The 24869-nt window shown below is 40.6% G+C and overlaps 1 protein-coding gene across 1 annotated transcript in view; it reads left to right on the top strand.

Moving 5' to 3' along the window:
• The window catches only part of CDH8 (cadherin 8), a 150110-nt gene that overhangs the window by 42329 nt on the left and 82912 nt on the right, over window positions 1-24869 (top strand). Inside the window, exon 3 of the mRNA XM_088062164.1 lies at window positions 13241-13535. Coding sequence (XP_087918290.1) covers window positions 13241-13535 — 295 coding nt within the window. The remainder of the gene's footprint in view (window positions 1-13240; window positions 13536-24869) is intronic.

The raw sequence follows: 24869 nt of genomic DNA, 5'->3' as shown, positions 1-24869 counted from the left end.
GTGAAGGATTGCTTCTCCAGCACTTCCCCACAGGCCTAAAGATTCAGTAATTGTCAAATCTCTTGTAGAAAAGAGCAGGAAATGGAAAGAAATGTACTTATCAAATGTAAAACTCTCCAGATAACCAGTAGAGTAAATATTTTCACAAGCATTCCTGGATTGTTGGGGTGTTTTTCCTCTTTGCTGAAGACTGTGGTTTGTTTGGTTTTTATTGAGGAAAAAGGGAAAAGAAAAGCTCCAGCCATCTTGTAATCAATAAACTGGCATCTGGAAGTTAAATATTCTCAGCTTCATTTTCTGTGGCAAGACTTAAATTGCCTAACGTTCCTGTAACTTTTTTATCCTTGTGTTTTAGGAGGCATATGCTTGGTATTTTTTTGTTTGTTTTTTTCTTCCTGCTTTCCCATGTATTTACTCTAGATATTTCTATTTCTTAGCTCTTTTCAGCCTCTAAACTGGCTGCTGTTTGGCCTTTCAGTTTCACTACCAGTGTCCCTTTGGAACTACATTTCAGCAGACAGAAGAAAGCTGAGAAATGAGGATTATTTTTTTATTGTGACAATATAGCATAATTTAGCTGGAGGCTTTTTACATTTTTCTCTATTATCCATCACTTAATCTGCATAACCTCATTCCTTTTTATTAGTAAGGGACAGATGTCAGACTTGTAACAACTCTTATATAAAAGTTATTTTTGGAGGGATAAAGAGTAAGTACACTGCATGGAACACAATTTCACTACAGTTTTTCATTTTGCCTTAAAAATATAGATTCTTTTTAGATCTAGAGAATGGTTAGAATTAATGTGATGTTCCTCTAAGTTGTTAGAATTGGACTGAGTAGAGAGTGGCAAACAGCAAGCAAGGTTTAAAGTTCCAGGTCAGCTGTAAGAAATCCCAGGTATTCATGGATCTTCATAAATGGATTTCCATCCATCCTTGTGGATTCTACAGTCTCCACAAATGGGATCCATCTGTAAGGGGCTGCTCATGTAACACCTGAAACCTAAGAATTTTCCAGAATTCTTTCACAGACCTGGACCTGTTTGTTATACCTGTATATCAATAATATATGAAACTGATGCAGAATATATAACTGGCCCAGGAACTCTGCTTTTCTTGGGATTTCTCTCCTATTATTTGGAATGTCAGTGCTGCAGCCCCACAGAATTGCTGTGTGTTTTCTCACGGGTTTTGTGCTGGTTAGAAGTGCAGAGTTTCATTCAACCTAATTATTTTGTCTTGAAAATAAAGCTTGAGCTTGTTGTAGCACTGCATCCAAACTTCCTCATCACACACTCAGGAAAGAAAAGGAGACTGGAGGACCCAGGGGGTTTCCCTGCTCAGCCCCCTTGCCAGCACTGCTGCTGTTTAATCAGCAGCAGTTATGCACCAGACTGGAGAAAATGATGGCTCCAAGCATTCCCGTCCTTCTGCCTTTTCCTGGGAGCAGTGGAGTTGGCACAGCTGAGGCAGGGAGCTCTGGGCCAGCTGATAAACACACACCAACCCACAGATCACTGGTGAGGTATTTAAATAGCCTGGCACTGTTAGTGTTGGTGGAAAAAGAATTTGGTTTAATGCTGGTGTGATTGTGATTTCTGACTGGTCATGGTTCCAGCTTGTCTTGACAGTGTATTGACACTGCTGGTATTTTGTTGAAGAACTTCATGCAGCAGATTATTTTTCAGTTAACTTTGCCATCAATGTCCATTTACATACCCAATAATCCCATCTCCATAGGCAAACAAAACATTCCATCTCCTATATCCTGAGTAAATGTGAAAAGGCAGCTTTACTGACTTGATGAATAATCTCAAACATTTTACTTCAGGGTCTTGCTATTTTCAACACTTTATTATCTCCCAGACAAGGTAATTGTTAATCTCATTATTTATCTCATTTGTATGGAAGTCAGTTACACCTCTATTAGTTACCAGAAAAAATATAAAAAATAAACTTGTAGGCCAGTGGTAAACTCTGACTTTAATTGGGCTATAAATTGTGGAATCATAATATGAATTAATAACTAGATGTTAGTTGTGTAGGGGTTTTTTTGAGGGGGTGTTTTTGCTTCTTCATCATTCTTATAAATCTTTGTGCTTCTCATAGAGTTTTGTCCCTTTAAATTTGAGAGAGACTCCTAATGAGGTATTTGTATCAGGCCCTAAAACTGTTCAAATTAAAAAAAATAAATCATCTCAGGAGTAGAAATTTGTGAAAGCATTCAGCTCTGTTTTTCCCATGAGTTTGAGTCATACTGAATCCTGAGGTGACAATTGTAGAAACTAGCCAATGTCTTAGAAAGTTGTTTGTTTGTTTTTAATTATGTATTTTGGGTTCATTCTTCCTTGACTCTGGTTTAGAGAAAAGGAAGGAGAAAAAACTTCCAAAGCTGTGGAAGGCTGTAGCACACGATGTAAGAGTCCTTGTGACAGCAAGGACCTCTAGGTGTTATTGCAGTACAAGTAATTAATAACTATTATTTACAGCTCAGTACTGACTGCAGTTGTCCCCTGCCTGGCTGCCATTTGGTGCTCTCAGTAGATTTCCCTCAGGAACTCCAGCAGGAATAGCAGGAACCTTCCTAAGATATTTGGATTTTGTTTTTTTCTTGTATCCAGGGCATGATTTGGATCATTTAAGAACTCCACTTCTCAATATTGTACCTCTTCCTCATCTTTTTAAAGGTAGCTTTTTTGTGGGCTTTTCATCTTGAACACACATTTTATTAGAGAAACCTCAGCAGAGTCCTTGGAGATCTTCAAAGTCCTCCTTCATGCAGCTGTTTCCCTCTTTTGTTGTTCCTTTTATGGAATTTATGTTCTCCAGCGAGCAGCCTGATGATCAGTTCTTTGAAGGAGGGGGAATACACATCCTGTGTATTTGACAGGTCCTCAGAAATCATTATTTATCTTGTGTACCTCAAGTGCAGAGCCCCAGCCTGGGCCCAGCACAGCAAGGAGCTGGAGCTGCTGCAGAGAGCCCAGAGGAGGCTCCAGGATGAGCAGAGGGATGGAGCAGCTCTGCTGGGAGGAAAGGCTGCCACAGCTGCCATTGTTCACCTGCACAGGAGAAGCTTTGGGCTGAGCTCAGGGTGGCCTTGCAGGGCCTGAAGGAGCTGCAGCAAAGCTGGAGAGAGACAATTGCCAAGGGCTGCAGGGCCAGGAGGCAGGGAATGGCTGCCAGTGGCAGAGGGCAGGGCTGGATGGGATCTTGGGCAGGAATTGTTCCCTGGCAGGGTGGGCAGGCCCTGGCACAGGGTGCCCAGAGCAGCTGGGGCTGCCCCTGGATCCCTGGCAGTGCCCAAGGCCAGCTTGGACATTGGGAGCACCTGGGACACTGGGAGCTGGCCCTGCCATGGCTGGGGTGGGAATGGATGGGCTTCAAAGCTCCTCCAAACCTAACCCATCCTGTGATTCTGTGATCCTTTGCCTCCTGCCTTTACCACAGTGAGTATCCTCTCCTTCCACCCCAGCAGAGGGGAATGCAGGGCAGCTGCTCACCCGTCCTTCCTGAGAGGAGCACTGGGGAATGGCAGGGAACAGCTGAATGGGGACAGGGCCATATGGGGTTTTGGCTGTTCCGAGCTCACAGAGTGCTACGAGCTCTCCCCAGCTTGTGTGGGCAGAGCAAACCGACAGTGATTCAGCCATCATTAAATTAGTACAGATGTCTCCCGCAGCCTCCCGCAGGAGTCTTTCCATGAGCTCAGACAATTTGGATAAAGGTCTAGACTAAATCATTGCTAAGTCTATATGGATTCTGGCTGGTTTGAGATTGACATATGTTACACACTTCCAGCTCCTGGGATACTGATTTGTATACAAGTTGACTGTATCCATGCTGAGCCAGAGCTTCTTTTTTGATGGGATGCTGACCCCAAATTTTGGATGTTTGGGATCACGGGTCGCTCAGGTGCTTATAGCAAATGACATAAATACTCTGAACGGTGCCCACACTTACAGCACTGCTAATTTTGCTTCCTTTGAAACAAATTAGGTTATCTGATGTGCCAAAAATGGTGATAATTGTCCCTGAGACTTGAGTCTCCAAAAGTCCCGGGCCAGGGACTGCAGGGCTCAATACAAGTTGCTGGAGAATTGGAGGTAATACATCACTAGGAATTAAACCCTGCTGGAGCAGGCACAGTGGTTTATTTCTGCATATTTAATACTGTCGATGTGTAATGGTTTATGCATCCTCTCCACATTCAATTCTTCCAGAAAAGCATTAACAAAGGCAGAAGCTATGATCTTTCTCTAGTGGTTTAAGGAATATTTCAAATTTAATGGTGTTGCAAATTGATCGCATTATGAGAGACATAACCTTTGCGAGTGAGTTTGTAAGAAATTCACAGGAATGCATGACTTAGTGGGAATGCATGGGAAATTCCATTAGGAAGCTTTGAAAACCACGGGAGTGATGAGGCGAATAACTCCTTGTGAAACTCCATGAAATGATAATAACTAGTTTCAACCAGGTTCCTCCAAATAACTTACAATTCTGCATGAGTTATCCCTAATAAACATCTAACTGCAAGGAAAGAGGCAAAAATAATAAAATTATCCTCATGTTACATCTATTTATTCTGATGTATGACACTCTGATGTTGCTATGTAATTGCAAACAGAGCAGCTCTGAAGAACTGGTTCTGGTTTGTTTGACATCTCATAAGGAGTTTGTTTTGTAGCATTTCCTAGTTGTGGTTATTTTCACATTCTAAGTAATTTGAAAGATATTTCAAGTAAGAAGAAGCTGCTCCTGCACCCCTGTGAACAGTTCACAGGTTAGTGTAAGTGCACTAGAAATCAGTCACGTTGTCACCTGTAAGCAGATAGTTTATAAGAGAAGCAATATGTAAGTACCCACAATTTAATTTTTCAGCTCTCTTTATTTCACTATTACCTTCTCAACAGCTTTCAATTTTAGCTCGAGCTGGCTGCAGAGCTGATGTTTATATTTCTGCACTGTAGCTGTGTTTGACAGCCAATTGCTAGAGAAGAGCTTTCTATTTGCACTGCCAGCTTTATACATTATGTGGTTTTAGACAGCACTTACTTCCTTGTTCAGACACTGAAGGATGTTAAGCAGTAATCTTAAATTTGAAAAATTACCTTCCAAAAAAGGTATTTTACTGCTTTCAGACTGGTTTTATTAAATATTATTAGCAGAAGGCATCCTGCATGGATTTGAACTTCTTTTATTAAAAAGGAAGACAGGTTAAATATATTATCTCTGGGACTCTTCCAATCATTTTGAGCAAAACATGAGAAAAAGCCAAGCTGGTAAAAGCAGCTGAAAGCAGGGCCTTGAAGGATTTTAAATTCATGACAACTTAAATATTCTTAAATAAATAGAAATATCTTCTCCCCTTTGACCACTCTGGCCTGCTGTACTTTTCTGTGCCTTGGCTGATCTAGGCTCTAGCTTGTGTAGTTTGGCAGATTTTGTAAGCAGCCTTCAAATTACTGCTGTGCCTACGTAGTGATTAACTTTTCTATTCCTCTTCTGCAATCCAAAATATGGCTTTGACATTCACTTGAGGCAATCATTTCAACAACACAAAGAGGTCTTGGTGCTCAACTGCAGTGAACTCTGGGCCTGAGAATGGAGCCTGGCGAGTTCCAATGAGCTTTTAAGGAGGAAAGGAAAAGTACAGCTCAAACAACATGGCAGAAAAGCTCAGAACATGGTGAATAAGATGATGATGATGATGAAGAAATGAAAAACAGAGTAGGATTTGGGATATAGGAACTGCTGAGCTTCTGGCTAGCCTGTGGAATGGGAATTCCTATAGCTTATGTTTTGGTAGAGCCATCTCCATATTTTCTCTGTATTGAGGATGGATCGTCAAGTTATCCTTTGCTGGCAACAAAACTGACAGCCCAAAGGGAAGAGCCCTCTGAAGTCATTCCTGGAGGCTTCATGAGCCTAACATGTAGCAAGAACTGCAGCAGAGTTTGTGTCCAAGACTGACAAGCTGGAGGAGGGAGTAAATGGCTTTGCTGCTCTTTCACTGAGTTGGGAAGAGAGTGACAAGTGCAGGAGGAGGCACTGTTAATTATAATGCCTGAAGCACTGGAATTGTTAATGTAAGAGCTTGACCCCAAACAGTGGGAGATGACAGATACTTTTTTTTCCCCCATAAAGACACAAAAGAGGGAATATGTTTTACAAGACTAAAGCCGCATGCAATTTTTGAGGCTCTCTATGCCCGGCTCTCAGATCTCCTGTGGTGAGGCACTGTTCACTGTAGATGAAATAATAGGGAAGTAAATGAGATGGGAAAGGATTCCTCTTCAGCAGCGTGACACAACTTCATCGCATGCTCCAAGTGTCAGGAACAGTTGGGTTAAAAAAATCCAGAGCTGCTTGCAGTAGCGGTGTGTGCTGGAACAGGGGAAAGGAACAGCAGTCTGGGTTCAGAAATAGTCTCATGAACTCCCAGCTGGGCAGAGAGCCAGCTACAAAAAGGTGCCAGCCATCTGAGGCCACTTGACACGGGACACTTGGGCGTTAAGAGCCGTGGAGAGCGGGGACTGGAGCGTCAGGCCAAGCTGCGGTGGGACACGGGGCAGGTGCGGCGGTGGCGTTCTCAGGACAGAAGGGAAGACAGATGGTATTCCCAAATGGAAAGGGCCAAGGCCAGAGCTAGGAAAACAGAAAGCTTTAGCAATCATCTGGCTTAACATAAGGACTCAGAAACAGCAAGGTATGTAAGCAATGCGTGCAGGAAAGATCAGCCTGAGAGCGGGGTCTGGGTGGGAGCAAAGCGCCTTGTCCTTGTTACCATCACAACCGCTGGGGTTGGGGAGCTTTTGCATCTGGGGATGTGGTTTCCTCCTTCCTAGGATGCTCCCCTGGCACTACAGTGAAACAACAGCAGAAATACATAAAAATTCTAATTACAAATTCATATCGAGACTAACTGGAGATAAATGCATGAAGCTGTCTAAGAACGGCCTGAGTAGTCCCACGGTCTGGATGTTTTTTCCTTGTGTGAATCTTTGTGAGACTGAATGTGGGTTTATCTCTTCCTCTGTTCCTCCCACCTGTAAAAACAAGCAGAGCTATATTTTTTTTTTCTCCCATGACTTTAAACAAAATTAGATATTAAAGATTGTTAATTCAGCCTGGTGAGAAAGGCAGTAAATGGTACAGAAAGGACCAATGTCACTGTGACCAGGAAGGACTTGGATCAAGATTCAGGCAGGTTTCCTGAGCTCTTTCCTTACATCATTTGGTCATAATCGGTGGATTAAAATAACCTGAGTGTTAAAAACCAGGCTTGTCTGCAGTTTTTACACAGCAGTTCACTCCAGTGTACTGTGGGATGATACCAAAAGGTAAGCAATGAAAAGTCATTTGTGCACAGTTGCAGCATGAATATAAAGAGAGACAAAATTAGCAAATCAAATAGAATAAAAAAGCACTAGCAAAGAATAAACAGAAACATAAAAGAAGCCATCTGGAATCAAAGATACTCAAATGACATGGTAGGAAACTGAGGCAGACAAAAGCAGAGATTACACTCTTAAATGAAATTGTTAGGGATATTACTGCTTTAATTCCCTTTGAATCTGGTTATGAAACTGCAGCTGAGAAGTGTGAGCAGTAGTGTTTTTTGACAGTTACTCCAGAGGCTTCAACTTACATGATTCTTGGATCTTAAATGGAACCTTTGTCATCCACGGACATGTCTGTTTCCCTTCTGAAAGTGTTCCAAGGATTGACATTGTGTCAGGAGCATCAACTCTGTGCCCCAATTTGTCATTACCCTGAATAATAATGCAGAATATTTGATTCTCCTCTATCCCATTGTGCACTTATAATTCCCATTACTAAAGATGGGATCAGCCTATCCGTGGAGAAAATGAAAGATTCTATTAAATTGAAATGAAATTCACTTTATTAATTCTGTGTTGTGTGCGAGCGAATCAAATCTATTTATAATAGTTTAATTAGGAACGACTCTAAACCGTGGGTCAACAATAAACACGTTCATTGTCCATGATGTGTCAGGGCACATCAACAATACACAAAACAACCTTCTGTAACTCCTAAAGAGGCTCATGTTTTTAGGGAAAAAACACCTCTGCAAAGCCACGTACAGAATCACCTGAAGAATAAAGTGCATTACAGATTTTGAAAGCATTTCAAGCCCAGCATACAGTTTTTGATATATATATATATATCAAATGGTTGTAAAAGTCACTAAAACCCCTCCATACTTTCACAGAATGAGTGAGAGCTTCTTAGAACCCAGCAGTTTCAGAAAAGAGTCATAAAAAGCTGAAAATTCCATCTCAAAGTCCATTAAATGGTGTCTGCCTCATAAATGAGGAGTTTTATTGCAAGGCAAAGGTAAAAAATAGAAGAAGAACCCGAAGCATTAGGACGGTGCTAGTGTGTTGTGTTTGTGTCTGTGAAACATCAGGTGAAAATCAGTGAGGCACCCTTAAAAGAAAAGATTCCGGAGTCAGGACGGGGAAGGATGATGCAAATTTTAAAATGAAGTTTTAAGGGTAGATGATTCCTTTTCCCTTGAAACAAGTACGGGGTAATTCCCTTGTAATTACATGAGGATGAATTAATTACTTTCTAACAAACTCAAATAAAAACTTGACTACATAATACCGCCTTCTCTTGCCTTAATTAAAAATGTCCAGGAGCATTTTCATAATGAGTAGATTCCCTCACCCTTCCCCACGTGAATTATCTCTATATTTATGCTTTTTTTACTGATACAAGGAAATTGGGATTACAGATCCTCCCATTGATGATCTCTTATGGACTCAAGTTGTGCAGCAGCACCAAGCACCAGAGAGGGTTGGAAGTGCCCAATCCTCCTGCAGAGGAAAACCAACATCTTTCTGCTCATCTGGGCATGGCCCAGCCCCAAGTGCATGATGCACTTTCCTGATGGTGAACACACGGGAATCTTCGTGCTGAGCAACCTGTTGTTTTGACTGCCATGGGTTTGCCAGGTAGCTGAGTGTGAGCAGGTGAGACAGTTCCCATCTGCAGAGGAGACTCGTAAATCTGCTCAGAATTGCAAAGGAGCTTCACCAGCCTCGCTCCCAGCCTTTGTCCATACATTAAATCCCTGGCTGAAAATTCAGTTTGGAGCCAAGTACTTGCTAAGAAAACCTTGTTTAAAATATGCTGAACAAAGAGTTATGGAATAGGAAAATTTAATAACAGTCCCACGCTCTTGGAGTTGTGTTTTACTGCAGAATAGCACTATTGCATCTGCAGAATATAGAGGCTCTTAGAATAAATTTCATCTTTGCAGTTTTTCTGGCGTGGATTTTAATTATACACGTTTGCAATATATATACATGAAAGACTATAAATGTGTTTTATACCCTTGAATAGTCTGTTGGTGATGCTTTTAGATGTGCATTGGTCATTAGTGAAAATAATGTTAATTTTGTGGCAACACCCTGTGTGTGCTGTTCCTGTCAGTCCTGGTTTCATTGATTACCATCTGTGTTATCAGATAGAACAGCAAAGGAATTAATAAAGACTAGAAATTGCTCTAGTCTGAGGGTTCATTTGGAATGAAGTTAATTTTTTTAGGAAGAAAAAAAAGATCTGTGCTGAGGCTACAGGGGAGCTATTAGTAAGGTATTAATACAGGGCATCTGCATCACCATTAAAACTCTAAGATGGTCCAAAGTCACTCCTGTCTCCATAAATCCAGGCATGAATTGGGTGATGGACTTGCATCTGCTGCTTTAAGAGAAGGAAGTGTTTGGATTTATAGTCCCATGGGCAGGGCAATGAAGGAGGAAGAAGATTTCACTTCCTTTGAAGTTTAATGAAGTGAATCTCACATAATGGAAGTGATCTTGTCTCTCTCTGAACATGATGAAGTTCTCCAGTAAATGTGTTTGTTTGTTTTGGGGTGCTCTCTGGCTTTCTTATATTCTCTAGCAGTGGGACATTGGGGCAGATATAGGCATTTGCTGTTTTAAACAGAAATTCTTATTGCATCTGGATGTTGCTCTGAAAAAGGTCAGCTTTCAAGCATAGGTGTAGCAAATAAAGCTGCAGATGTGGAAAGCAGTTTCATATTTACATTTGTGAGGCTTTTTGAGCAGAAAGCACTATTCATTTCTCATATTCATTATGCCCTTCTATCATTCACCTAGATCCTATTTAATTATGTGTTTAATGATCTTCACCCTTCACACGAACACAGCTTGCTGAAGCTTGACTCTTGCAGCAAATTATCATTCATGTCTGGTAGAAGAGAGGAAATATTACTTGGGAAAAGTGCTGTGCTATCTGACTTAAGACTTCAGTCTGTGATATAACTTTGTAGGAGATAATGATGACTTAATCTTAAATCTAAGCAAGAAAATGATTTTGAAGAAGTGGCTCGTCCATAGGTCATTTGTTATATTATATTGATATTAAAGTGTAAGGACTTCAAAACCCAGAAAAAATATTTTAATTATTTAAGTCAGTTTGGATGCTCTCCATAGATTGTAGTAAATGCCACCTTTATGTCTTGATTTTTTATTAAAGAACTTAAAAAAAAAAGAATTGCCATTATAAATCTTTGGGTAAAAAACTGATCTTCCACTAATCACACCTAATTTCAATTAAGATTATTCATTGAAATTAATTTAACATTATATATATTATATAATTAATTTAACATTATATATATTATTAATTTAACATTATAAAATGCTCCTATCTATTGTACATTGTTTAATGTTTAGCCCTTCACTTTATAGTGTTTCAAATAGCAATATTTGAATAGCAAATAGTAATTCTTGCTTTTGATACAATGGAATTTAATTTATTAGAGGAAACAATTAATGGTAATCATAGATATTTTTATCATTTGGGTATTGGTATCTTACTAGAACTGCAAAGGTTCTAGTAAAGCTCTGCATTAATATCTACCAGAAGTGATTTATAAACCATGACTGCTGTTGGATATTATGGGTAAAGCCAGAGATCACATAGACGGCCTCTCTTACTTATTAGCAAATAGCAAATTTGAGAATGTTTGAGCCTTCTCAAATGTCTGTGTGGGATATCTGGTTTATTCCTAAAAGTTCAGATTATAGCATTTCGTTGTGTGGCTGGGTGAGCTGAGATGTTCCCAGTTCCTCTGCTGAGCTGTGGGTGTCCAGACAATGCTGTGATATTACATCACTCTAACTCAGCTCTGAAAATCCTGCCAAAACCTTCATATGCAATGTTAATGCCATATAGAATTTATTCAGGGAGCAAACAGATGCTTAAATTATAAACAATCTGTTTAAAACACAAATGCTGGATTGATCTTTACAGGCTCTGGGGCCCTGAAAATAAGGGTCATAAGGATAATAATCTTAAAGGCAAAAGGAGTTGTGATAACTTTCTGAGCAGACCAAACTGTGACATCAGCCAGGAGGGGAGGCAGTGGCTCAGTAAATGAAGCTGATTGTTCTCAAGCAGGAGCTGATGGCAGGTGCAAAAAGAAAACCAGACTGAACTTTTGGAAAAGGGACTCAGCTGTCACTTGACATCTCTGTGTACATTCCTGTGGGCTGGGTAGGAAGAGTGAACTGGATTGAGTCATACATATTCACAGCTAAAGCGCTTCGGAAAAGTTGTTAAAACAATGCTGGTGTAATAAAATGCTGCCCAGCACAACAGAGAGGATGAGTTTACACCTCATGTGGTTCGTGGGAGTTCTGCCATTATTGCAGGGCAGGGAATGCACTGGTGGCCAGGATTTTGTGTCTGTAACAAACCAGATCAAGGGGGAAATCAGCCCTGGCTGCTGCTGTCCACTGTGCTCATTGCAGCTAACACAACTTTGAGTTTTCCAAGCTCTTGGACAGCTGAATTCCCGAACAGAGGAGTTTAGATAGAGCTGTTTGTGACCAATTCTGGACAGAAGGACCCACAGAGCCTCTTGTGACACAAGAATCTCCCTGTGGTTTGGCCACAGCTGGTGTTTCAAGGCTTTTTTCCACACCTATTTTAATATCCTTATGCAAGCTCTTATATTAAACGATGCTGCTGCCTGGCCCTGGCAACCCCTGCTATCAAATGTGAGTTAAATGCGAAACCAGCAACACCTTCTGTTGAGCTGTGTGCACAAAATGAGCAAACAGGAAAAAGTCTTTAGTACTGGTTGTAACTCATGCTGCAACCTAAGCAAGTTGTACTTATTTCCTTCAGACTGTCTTTTGTGAGGCAGAGATTAATAATAGATGCAAGTTACACTTTTAACGATGTTATTTGCTTCTTATTGATCATATTGAGTGTGTTAGACCTAACAGTAAACAGAATTTAAACCCCTATTTCTGTGTATTCAAGTTATTATCCTCTATTTCTGAATGTGTTGGCAGTGATACATATGATCCAACCAATTCACACTCTCACTCTCACAACTTAAAAATTGTTGGAGATAATCTGATATCCAGTATTTGGTTCTGAGCCTACCAAAAAAATCAGTGGAAGTCCTTTATCCTCAGGTTTTTAATGAATAAAAAAATTCAAAAGAAAGAATATGTTTCTCATAGTGCTTCAGTTTATTTTAATCCTCTCTTGTTTTTTGAAAAGCCAAATACAAATTTAATTCAATTTTTTTTTTTTTTCCTGACAGGGATTTGAGGAGAATGGCAAGATGTGTGCAAGGGTTCTTCTACCAGGGCACATACTTTTAGAATAAAGATCTTAGAACCTTTTAAGTTCTGCAAAGATCTGAGTTGTGATAGACTCCTTAATTTCTGTGACTGCTGTCTGTGACAAGATTCCATAGATGCCAGTGTTCAATCATTTCTAGTCACCTGGAAATAAGCACAAAGTAATAACTAAAAATAAGAAGTTAGATTAAAACATATGTTATGGTTAACCCTTCCCTCACCCTTTGATCTAATAGGTTAAGGACATTTTGTACTTGTTCATTTGGGCTGATAATGGTTCTGAAGGCATTTACATTTTAGAATGGGGATTTAAAATATATATAACAGCTGCTTTTTAAATAGAAAGTCTAATTATGCCTATGATTGCATCCATTTTTGATTAGTATGCATACAAATGCTTGCTCTCCATGTGTATTCAAGCTGAGCTATGGATCACTGGTGCTGGCATTGAAGCACAAAGGAACAGCTGACAAAATGTATAGTTAGACCAAAGCAAAAAAAAAACCACCAAAATTCTGTGTTTACGTTTTTTTTTGTCTCTAAAATGCCTTTATTGTTTCTTTTATCCCCTTTTAGCTGCACACTGACCTGGACCCTGGCAGCAGCAAAATCAAGTATATTCTGTCAGGAGATGGAGCTGGAACCATCTTCGTGATCAATGACAAGACTGGAGACATCCACGCCATGAAGAGGCTGGACCGGGAGGAGAAGGCAGAGTACACCCTCACAGCCCAGGCCGTGGACAGGGACACGAACCAACCCCTGGAGCCCCCCTCAGAATTCATCATTAAGGTTCAGGACATCAATGACAACGCTCCTGAGTTTGTGGAGGGCCCCTACCACGCCACGGTGCCAGAAATGTCTGTTGTGGGTACGTATGTCTGAGCAGCTCGCAGCTCTGGCCCTGCCAGGAGGCTGTTGAGTTGCTGATGAATAATAAGGTATTTATTATGTTGTTAGCATTCATTTGCATATTTGCAAATCTTTTCTTGGCCAGAGCTTTCATCTGCAGCACAATAGTTGAGTCCCTCAGTAGTAAGGAAATGACTAACAGCTGTATTAATGTGTCTTTGTCCAACAACACTTTAATGGGCTAAATTTATATTTCCCTTCTGACACTGCAGTTAGAGTATTGTTATTGAGAAGGATTTATCAAGATTTGCTCCAGCATGACGCTCTAATCCTATTGATATTTTGTTGATGTTTAATTATCTGTTTGTTGTTTTCCTACACTTGCAGGGCATTGATACATACTTATTTGTTTTCCTCTAAGTGAAACTGTAATCAGGCAAAAACATTGAAATGAAAGATGCTATGTCTGGGAATTGATGGTTTGGCTGTAGAGTGGACTTAACCAATTAGCCACAGGATTTGCATGGATGATGGAAGGGAAAAGCAGAGAAAGCTGTGGAAAAAAGATGGTGAAAAGGGAAATTAACTGTGTGAAAGCAGAAAAGAGAAAGGAGAAAAACGTAATCTTCTTAATATATTTTACTTATATTTATTCTTTTTGTCAGATTAGTGTGAATCCATTTCCTCATGGATTAATATATTAGAATATTTTCTGCATAGTTTGCCCCTGTGTTTGCAAGTGAACATCCTTACAGAGGCAGATATTGACAGTCCCTATGACACACATGGATCATCTTCAGCTGTCACTGCAGCCAAAGGGAAGCAAAGCCACCAAACCAAGAGAATCCATTTTAGGGCAATATAAGAATTCAGCATAAGCAAAGGCATCACAATCTGGCCGTGAAATGCAGAGGAAATTCTAATGCATTTTAGTGTTAGGTTGAGGATAATGTGCTTTTCAGTGATTTGTCTACATCTGTCAAAGCAAGGTAATTGAAGGAGTGCCAAGGCACTTTGTGGAATAAGCAGCATGCTATCACAAAGTTTCAAAAACACCACTCTTTCTTATTGAGCTAAAAAGAGGAGGAATAATGTGAGGAGCCAGAACCATCTCTCACTCACAGCACAGAGAGTTACACCGAGACATTGTCAAATCCAAGTGTGATGTGCTGTCTGCATGGTCATACCTCAGGCTTCAGCTTTGAAATCGACTCTTCTCCAACAGATTTTCATATCTTCATTGTGAACTAAGAACAAGCTTGGGCCAAAAATGATGCGTGAATTTTCGAGCCTGCATTTCAGTTCTTTTGCTAAACCATAGCTTTTATACACTGAGTTACTTTCATACAGCAGCACAAATATAATATGGATCTGCTTTCAGAAGATATTTCTGCCAAGCTCTAGGTGAGCAAATGACTTAATTAAATAAAATGAGAATAAGAAAAGCAAACCAAAACAAAGCGTTGTGAGAGAAGGAGGAAGGAAAATTGAATGTTGTCATTCCTTATGTAAATGGGATTTATGTAGTATTCTACAGAAAAAAAGAGAAATGTATGCAAGAAAAGAAAAGATGGTTTCTGATCACAAAGCCTATTATAAAAATAATTTATGTCTGCATATTTATAATCTGTGATAAAGACATGGCCCCCATCCAAGATGTATTCACTGTAAAGAAGAGGAGAAAAAATAAACCAAAAAACCAAAATGAAAACTTTGAGAGGAAACTGATCAGGAGATGAATAAAAATTTAATTAATTATTAACATGAGGTTTAAAAGATGGCAAATGCAATGAGACTAAGGGAATAAAAGAGAATAAAAGATGAAATATTAGTAAAAGAGAGGTAAAATTGGAGAAAGAGTGAAAGAGGAGGGAAATATGTGAAGAAAGGTAATGAGAGATGAATTATAAGTTAAAACTCAATCTAGGCAAACTTTATTATAGACGATTGTAGGAGAAATAGCCAATGGCTGTATGTAGTTTAGGGAATAGTGAAAGGGGCTGGCTCCAGGGGGAAATGTTTCACCTGTTCCCCAAGCATGTTGGGGAAAAGAGAGACACTGAACTGCCTCTGAAATGACAAAGCTCCACATTCTTATGGTTTGTTAGGCTGCATGAAAGAGTTTTGTCCAAAAGCCAGTATGTTGTGACAATAAAACAGTTGTTACCATTACTAAAGCAATCTATGTTAGAGATTTGCAATAGATCATCTGACAGGCCTGAGGTTTGTTCCTGGAACTCTGGGAGATTTGCTCATTTATCCCTTAGGATCCCTGGCCCTTCCCTGTGTTTTACAGGACGTTCCTGGGGGTGCAGGTTTCCAGGCTGTTGTTCTACAGAAGCACCAACCTGCACTCCTGCTCTTCTATTGAGAAAAAGAATCTATTTCTCTCTGTTGCTTTGAAACTCAGAGAATGTTCCTGATTGCATTACATGGGGCATGAATGGGTGCAAAGTCTCTGAAGTAGAGGCAGTGGAGTCTGTGTTTTAATCTCTGATGGAACCAAATGTCAAGGCTGGATGAGAGTGTTACCCTTCATTAATGTTGCTGTTACTATTTCCTTCTGCTTTCTCCTCTTGATCCACAGGTAGCAATATCAAGAGATGAAGGAAATGATTCTCTGTAAATGATTTCAAATTTTTTGAAGCTTTTTTTAGTCCTCTTAAAATTGCATTAACTCTTCTGTAATGTTTATAAGAACAGAGTTCAAGGAATTTTTATTATTTTTCCCCCTCTAAGAGCATTTCACTTCCATTATCCACTTAGTTAATTCCCTTACAGAGATCTCCACCCACTGCCAATTTCAGCCTTGACTTTTGTACAACACAGGCATCACTAGGCAGTGTTCTTACTCAGGATAAAACAAAGTTCTACTCAACCTTTTCTTTCCTCAAAATGCTTATATCAATTTTCTGCTCTGAAACAGAAGCTCATATGCTCCCTATATATAGTACTTATGTAATGAGGATGCAGTACAAGGCATTTTATTTTTGGGCCTCAGAGGAAGGCAATGCATGAAATACAGATGAGAGCTTTAACCTTTCGTTGTTCTAAGGTTCTAACAAGATAAAGTATTTCTAAGAGGTACCTTAGACCTGGTCTTACGTTCCTGGCTAGAAGAGATGTGTTATAGGAATGTCAGGTGTTACTTTGACTATCTAGAACTGGAATGAAACACTATGGGGATGTGACAACCGGATTCCAACTGATAGAGAGCAGGGCTGGATGGGATCTTGGGCAGGAATTGTTCCCTGGCAGGGTGGGCAGGCCCTGGCACAGGGTGCCCAGAGCAGCTGGGGCTGCCCCTGGATCCCTGGCAGTGCCCAAGGCCAGCTTGGACATTGGGAGCACCTGGGACACTGGGAGCTGGCCCTGCCATGGCTGGGGTGGGAATGGATGGGCTTTAGGGTCTCTTCCACGCCAGTTCTGGGATTCTGTCCCTACCTGCAGTGTGTGCCAGCCCATGTGGGGCTCTGTGTATGCCAACGTCCCAGAGCCGCACACGGCCACGGCTCCCCTGCGTGGTTTTTATTCTGTGTTTCGGTGCTCTCTGGAAAATCCTGCTTCCCTGCCGAAACAAAAGGATTTGCATGGCTCTCCTCCCGCTGCCTGGTGCAAAGAGGATCAGTATTACCCGGAGCTCTCTCTGGGAGGAGAGCTGCTCACTTCTCAGCTGTCTCTGCAGAACACACTCCCACACCCGCGCTCGCTGCCGGCCGCGTCACTGTGCTCAGAGTTATTCTGAAATCTTTTATTTCTCTCTTTGAGCAAAGAGACCAGCACATTCCAGAAAAAAAAAAAAAAAGTTTTGAGAACCAAATTGAATTTTTTTTACTCTAATTCCTACATAATCTACCACAGTAAGCCCTGTTCCCCACCTCCAAAAATGATGAATTTGCTTGTGGAAGTTAATAGTGTATATGGAGAATATGTTCTTTGCTGAAACTGTGAACTTTAATCTTTTAATTATGTTATTAATTTTCTTAAAGAATTAAAGATCAAAAAGCGAAATCTGTGGAATTACTTCATTATGGCAAATATTACAAATAAGAAATAATTTTTCTGTAAATCTTGTTTAATCACTTTTAAACGTAAAAGGGCACACTGGGGTAGAAACTCAGTTAAAACCTTAAAAAAAAATAAATTTGTCTGTACTTCTGGGAGTAAGAACCCCAAGACCATATTTTTTCTCTCCTCATTTTCCTATGAGCTCTGTATCTATGCCTGCAGTGAAGATAGACTATTATATAAATGAACGAACAAGCTTAGAAGAACCATAAGGGTAATTGGAACCAGTTCTGTAGCTTATTTAAAGAAAAAGGAAAGAAAAGGGGAAAAAAAAAACCCCACACCCTCTCTTGAATATGTTCTGTTTCTGTGTTACCTTCTCATCTACACACAGATACACGAATTCCCCAAAACAGGTGGAGAGGTGGTAATGGGAGCCAAAGTGGATGTTGTCTCCTGACAGCAGAGTTTTAGGATCCCTTTTTTCAGGAGAGGAATGAGGAGTGAATCTCTTGATTTCGCTCTCAGAGAAGCCGGGAGTGTTTAGACAGCGAGTGTCATGTTGAAAGACAGGAGACGACTGAAGCAGAGTGACAAACGTGTTGGTGAAATAAAACAGGACACAGATGGAAAAAGAACAAAAGCCATAAGGGAAGAGAATTCTCTCATAGTTTGCCTGAATTAAGGTAAACAGACAAACTTTAATAATCTCCAAATATTAAGGCTTCTCGTGACAGTCATAAGTAGAATAAAGTACACACAGTGGAATTCAGCCTGACATTGCTCTAGAAAGGCTTTTGCCTTTGCCACCTGAAAATAGTAACAATATGAAAAAGCTTAGAATAATAATTTGTTTTGTCCTTAAATGCTTCCATGAAAGGTCTTTATTGGAAAGGGTTTAGGCTTTCAATTGAGTCAGAATATCAATTTTGAGTTTTGGCACACACACATGTACTTAGGAATGTTTGCCCTTGATTACACCATTGCTTATAAGAAATTCTATCTTTTTTTTTGTAAAGCAGAGCAGAATTATTTTGTCCAGCCAGGAGTATTAGGACCACACTGTACCTACTGCAGCTTTGCTTTCCAGTTCTCCCAAAGATATTCATTCTCTTCCACTTACAAATTGTTTTCAAGAGGACAAAATCTGCTCTGTATGAAATCAACACACAACATCTGACATGAATAGTGATAACTGGAAAAATCAGAAAGTTGTGATAAAAATCTGACCTGAAATGTTGTCAAGATCAACCACACTGACTTGCTGGGGTTTTCATCATTGATTTTTAAGGCACTGAGCATGACTCTTAAATCAATGATAGTTTGTCACAAAATTGTGGAGTAAAGGGACTGCAGCACCGGGGTCAACTCCAAATTAGCCCAAAGGGTAAATGCAAAGGCAGTGCAGAAGCTTAGGGGAAAACCAGCAGATGTTTTAAAATATGGCAAGAGTGTAATAGCTGTTAAAAATATATATAAATATATATATATAGGCGTTGTCTTGTTCCTCCACTTGTTCCTCTTGTGTATAATCTCACATAGCAGCTGTGGTAGCTGGGAGTTTTCTTTGGTGAGTGTGTGTTTAAAATGGTCACACACAAGCTTCAGGAAGGGCTCAGAACATTCAGCACCAGGGCTGGCTGACTGCTCCTTAACCCAACAGGCTGTTGAGCCTCGAGAAAACACAGTTCTGAGCATGTGCTGCTATTTTTGTGCTTTTCATTTCTCACGAGGCCTGATCAAAAATGTCATTATCTTTCTGTACTGTTCTTACGTGGTCATTATGGGCTTGAGGACCATGATGCAATTAATATTCTTTAGGGGTTTATAGGCTGACCCTTTAGTTATCCCCCTCTATAATTGTCCTATTGTACTAAACCAGTTATTGACAACACAGAATTACCAAAATCAGTGGGATTGCTCCAAGTAGTTTGTGCCTATGGCAGGAAGTACTTGAGTGTTGAGGTTCTGGAGACACTGTCTGGTCCTTAGGAGCAAACGTGACTCAGCTGTGCAGGGTGTGGAGCTACTGATGTGTGCTGGTTTCTTAGACAAACCCTGCTTTTCTGCCTCTCCGTTCACTGGCAGAAATTTGTCACAAATTGCCCATTTTTGCACACACGCATTCCCTTGGCACAAAGAAAAGTTGTGCAGATGACACATAGTGAAGATAAACTCTGCAGGAAAAATCTGCTGGGATCAGAACTGAAGACAGAGTTCCTTCTGGAGTACTTCCAAATAGAGAAATCCATCTTCCTGTGATGTTCCTGGTTTGGGATGAGGACAGACAGACAGAGCTGCCACATGTTGATCATGTGATGGCAGAGCAGAGGAAATTTTGGCAGTCTTAGGTGAATGTCCTTTGTACCTACAAGAATCTGTCTTACTGTGGTTTTTTCTCTTGCCTCCTAGTCACAAGCATCTTGTTCTTGTTGCAGATATTCTGCTTCTGAAATCCTTTGTGGTCGCTTCCATTTGTCCATATCAAATGCGTCATCGTGTTTGTGTTCTGTGACTGTGTGAAAATAAGTCTCTGACTCAGGTTTCTGATGCATTCTCCTCTGGTTACAAGTTTAAATCTATTCTCAGCATGGATTTCTCACAATTTCCCCAAATGTAAAATTCTGAAGGAAATAAAAAAAAAGGTGTTTCAAAGAGTGGTATGGTTTGGTTTTGCAGGCTTTGAAATTACGTTATCTCATTTTTCTAAGCAGCTTGGCTGGTGACATAAGCCTGTTTGATGGCCAGGGGATGATGGCTAAGTGGAAAACAGAGGGATGAGAGGAAGTAGAGCAGCACAGGTTCCTGCCAGACTGGTGCTATGTGAAATGCCACAGAACTGGCCTGCAGCAGGATCTCACCTTTCTCAATCACAGGAAATGTAGACGAGGTCTCACCACAAGGTAGAAAGTTCTAGGTCAGAAAATAAAGTTCAGTGTGGTAATATTTTCACAGAAACTTTGATTACTGTAATTTCTATTCCTCTGCTAACACAAAGACTTGGCTTCAGAACATCAGAGACCAATACCCCTCAAATTCTTCATTAAGCAGCCTGTGTTAGACATCTCTCTGATGGACACACTTGATATTTGGCAAAATGAGATGCAATTCAGAATCCATTTTTTTTCTCTGGCACTGGTCATTCCCCACCCTGCCCTGAGCTAGCTCCTCTGTTTTTGGTGAAATGCTGAATGTGCAGCTCTTGGTTTCCCATGAGAAGAGCTCACAGCTGTCTGTGCTGTCAGCACAGCTTCCTTGGGAATGGGCCCAGGGAGCAGCTGGCTGTGCTGTGTCCCTTCCCCGGGGCCCAGAAGGGCTCTGCTGCCTTTTGCTGGCCCCACAGTGCCCTGGGGGACAAGATTTCATACCCTGCTTTTGTGCCCTGGGTTACTGGCTGGCACTCCAGGCTCTCCCAGGCAGAGCCAGCAGAGCCCCAAAGCTGCAAGGTGATATCAGCCACTTTCCAGTCTCACCACACAAAGTCAGAAATGAAAGAATTTCTGCAGTAAACAGCCTAGGCTGCTTTATTATTTATTTCTATTTTTTTTACAATACACCTGAGCATAACCTGAAACTTCCATTGGAATCAGCAAGACTTATGGCACCTTTTTTTTCTGCTTGGTAATACAGTGTACAGTGATCATCCAATTTTACTGCCTTTGCCTGGGGACCTCACAGAATGAATGCTGATGAAATAGTCAATTGATTAGAGACAAGCAGTCTTTCAAAAAGTCCTGAACAGAAGAAGAGCTATTTCCCATTTCTCTCACAAATATCAATTAATATTCTATAGCGAGGGGGATATCTAAAGGGAGAATATAAAAAAATAGCATGAAAGGAAAACATAATTCCTTAAGCCAAACATAAAATATATTTTACCCTTCTGCTGTTGCCTGTGATGTTTCAAACCGTGTACTAATCCTAACAAACAGCCACCCAGGGGAATTTGCAAAGGAATACCTGCAGGCTCTCTGATGGCACCATCTCATAAGTTGTAGCAAGAAAGAACTGCCAGCCTTAAAACTGAAAAGGCAGAAGGTGCCTTCTTGTTAGATCCACACAGGTAAACCCAGGTAACATCAGCCAGGATAATTGCCAGGGAGGAATCCACATCCCTAAAATCTGAATATGTATTTCTGTTGCAAAGTACTTCTGATTCCAAATGTTATGTGAAAGAGGCAGCATCAGAGTTCCAAAACAATTAGTTTATGCAGACAAGAAATGGTAAAATCTGCAGTTGATTAGATTTCCCAGGCACGCTTCCTCCAGCCCTCATTACAGAGCTGCGAGGTGCGGGGCTGCCAGCTCGCTCCGTTCCCTGCGTGTTCACACAGCCTTTTTCTCCAGGCATAGCCAGCTCCTCTCATACTTCTGCAGTCACACATTTGCATACAATATGTTTTTCCCATTTCCCTCACATGATAAGAAGTCCTTAAAACGGCACACGAGCAATCTGCACAAACACTGTTGTGTTACGTGTGGTAGGTCATGCGTTTGTGCAGAGATCTGGACTCAAACATGTACTGCATGACATTAACATTCTTTAAGGGTTTTATTAACCTCCTAAACTATCTACTGCAGGAGAGAAATATGTAATATTTGGGAGAAACAGTCTGGATAGCTCTTCTGCTTATGGAGCTAAACATCACTTAATGTATCAAAGGTATGAAAGGAATATTTTTCTGTTGGAACCAAGAAACAGCTTCTTGCATTTTCCTGCGTGGCGCTACATGATTTATTATAGACCAAGTTGATGGATTCTTTCAGATTCTTTCACTGAACCAGATTTTTAGGTGCTAAAACCTTTGGTTTAGATCACCAATTCTTTAGGGTAGGATCTGCTATTTCAAATAGGTCTGTAAAGTACTGAAAAATCTCTCTGTGCATTTCAGTGACATTACATTCAACTAGTTATATAAAACAAAGTGGCAAAACAAGCAAGTAATGTTTTGTCACTCATGTTTAATATTAAAAACAAAATATGAACTGTATCAGCTGCAGTTTATTTCAGAAAGTGTTTACAGGTGTCTATATGAGTATAAAGTGCACACAGGTATTTATTCAGAGATACATACAAGAGGAAATGGCCTTAAAATGCTCCAGGGGAGGCTCAGGGTGGACAGCAGCAGGAATTTGCCCATGGCAAGGGAAGCTCAGGCCTTGGCAGGGGCTGCCCAGGGAGCTTTGCAGTGCCCATCCCTGGAGGTGTCCCAGGAAGGGCTGGAGGTGGCACTCAGAGCTCTGGGCTGGGGACAAGGTGGGCATCGGGCACAGCTGGGACTCCGTGGCCTGGGAGCGCTTTTCCAACCTCACTGGTTCTGTGATTCTGTGATTCTATGATAGAATTTAATGTAAACAAACCCAAACTTCTTGCAAGGTTCTCCTTGTCTGGAGTGTCAGGTTTACAGGCTTGCTGTTCCTGAAATTAGAGATTGGGGTGGTCTGTTTTGGGTACATCCACAAAAGAGAGGAGTCACAGGATTGAAATTTTGGCATTCACATTAGCTGGCCAATTTAATTTCTGTTCCTCTCTGGTCAGCCAAAAAAGGAGGATTCCAGGAGAGGATGATTTTGTCTTCCTCCCTCAGGTAGAGCAGGCAGCTGGTGCAGCTAGGTATCCAATTTAGCCAGTAGAGCCTAAAACTGAGTTGTGTGAATAACCTTCTTTTCCTTCTTCCTTACCTTAATCATCATAAACAAGATCATGACAGCATCACACTATTTCACTACTTAGAGTCAAATAAATTACAGCTGGGAAAGACAAATTACCCTATTAGTTAATCTTCCTGTCTTTCTAGGGTTTTCCCTTAGAATACATTATTCCAGCATCCTGTGCAAGAGAGTGAACTCTTCACTGAGGAGGATTCTGTTATTTCCCTTGGGAAGCTATTCCTCCTTGTACAATTTCTCATTGTAAGAAAGCTTTTGTTGTTTTTCTCATTGCAGAAGATAAAGAGAAGTGTTGTATCTGTGTATTTATGTGGTTCTTATTGCCAACACACCACTATTGCATCTGTAACATACACAAATTTTCTTTCTCATTTCTGCCTCTAGAAATGATTGCATATTGGATTCTGCCACAGAAACAGCAGGATGCATGTTGGCCTTCCTTGGCAAGCACAAGTTCTCCATTTTTCCCCCAGTGGACTCTTCTGGCCTGTATCTCTATCCTTTATCTCTGCTTAGGGTGCCATCTATTGCCTCATTTTTTTGTTCATTAAGGGTGTGCTGGACACTTAAAAAGCAGATTTTTAATTAATTTATTTTTTTAACATGCTTTCCTCTAGTTGTGGGAAGACCTGAAAAACTCACCCAAGCCCTGTGTCATCTGTTTCCAAAGGTGTCCTTGGCATTTTCCATGGTTCTGAGGTGCTGTGGGCTCTGTAGGTCAGGCAGCAGCAGCACCATGTGCTGGCAGCATTGCTTCCCAGAGGGATTTACATCCTCTCCTCACAGAATCATGAAATCACAGAATTCCTGGCTTGGAACAGAACCTCAAAGGATCATCCAGTCCAACACCTCCTTGTGTCTCTTCTGTCTGTGTTTGTCTTTCCTGGCACTTGGCTCTCGGGGTCTCTGGGGAGAGAACCTTCCTGCACTGTGAGATCTGATCCACACATTGGACTCCCAGGGCTTTGGCAATGAAGCACCTGTTAAAAAGAATAAAAATACATTCAAATACAGGTGCAGAAGCTAGGGCTGAAATAATAACTTGTGATCTGCAAAACAATCCTTAAACACTCACGCAACATCCCCACAATTTATGTGTGTGTATGTATTTATATATCTGCATGAACACCAAGATCTGCAATGATATTTTATGTGGGTAATTTGCATATGTTAACAAGTTCTGTAGTGCTTTAAACAGATTCCTATTTCAAATACATTTTCTTTATTTGGTTAGTGAAACCTCTAATTCATAGATTTTGTGTTTAGAAATGGTCTAATGCAATAATGCAGGATGATAAGGCTTAAAACTATGTTTTTGCATTTAAAAACCCAGCAACAATGAAAAACAAATAAGAATAAGTTCCTTCAGCTTTGAGGCAGTAATAATTTACATGTCAAGAAGTTATGCAGGTTTTTATGAGATTATTGCAGTTTTATTCAATAAAAAATTGTTACCATGACAACAACTGTCATGCTACCTGTGAGATTATAGCGAAGAAGGACAGTGAAGAAAAGGCTTCATTTTGGAAAGAATGCTTATCTGACCTGCTGGGTACAAACAATGCTTTGTGTGACCACCCCTGGCAGCAGGGCTTCCATCAGCCCAGCTCCAAAACCAGCTGAAGGTTTTTGAAGCACAGGATCCTCTTAGAAAACAAAAGAGCTGGTAAATAAT

The sequence above is a fragment of the Pseudopodoces humilis genome, chromosome 14, assembly GCF_049639895.1.
Source record: "Pseudopodoces humilis isolate 2021_Gansu_Grassland_sample_001 chromosome 14, ASM4963989v1, whole genome shotgun sequence".
Classification (NCBI taxonomy): domain Eukaryota; kingdom Metazoa; phylum Chordata; class Aves; order Passeriformes; family Paridae; genus Pseudopodoces; species Pseudopodoces humilis.
This window is presented reverse-complemented; position numbering and strand designations above follow the sequence as displayed.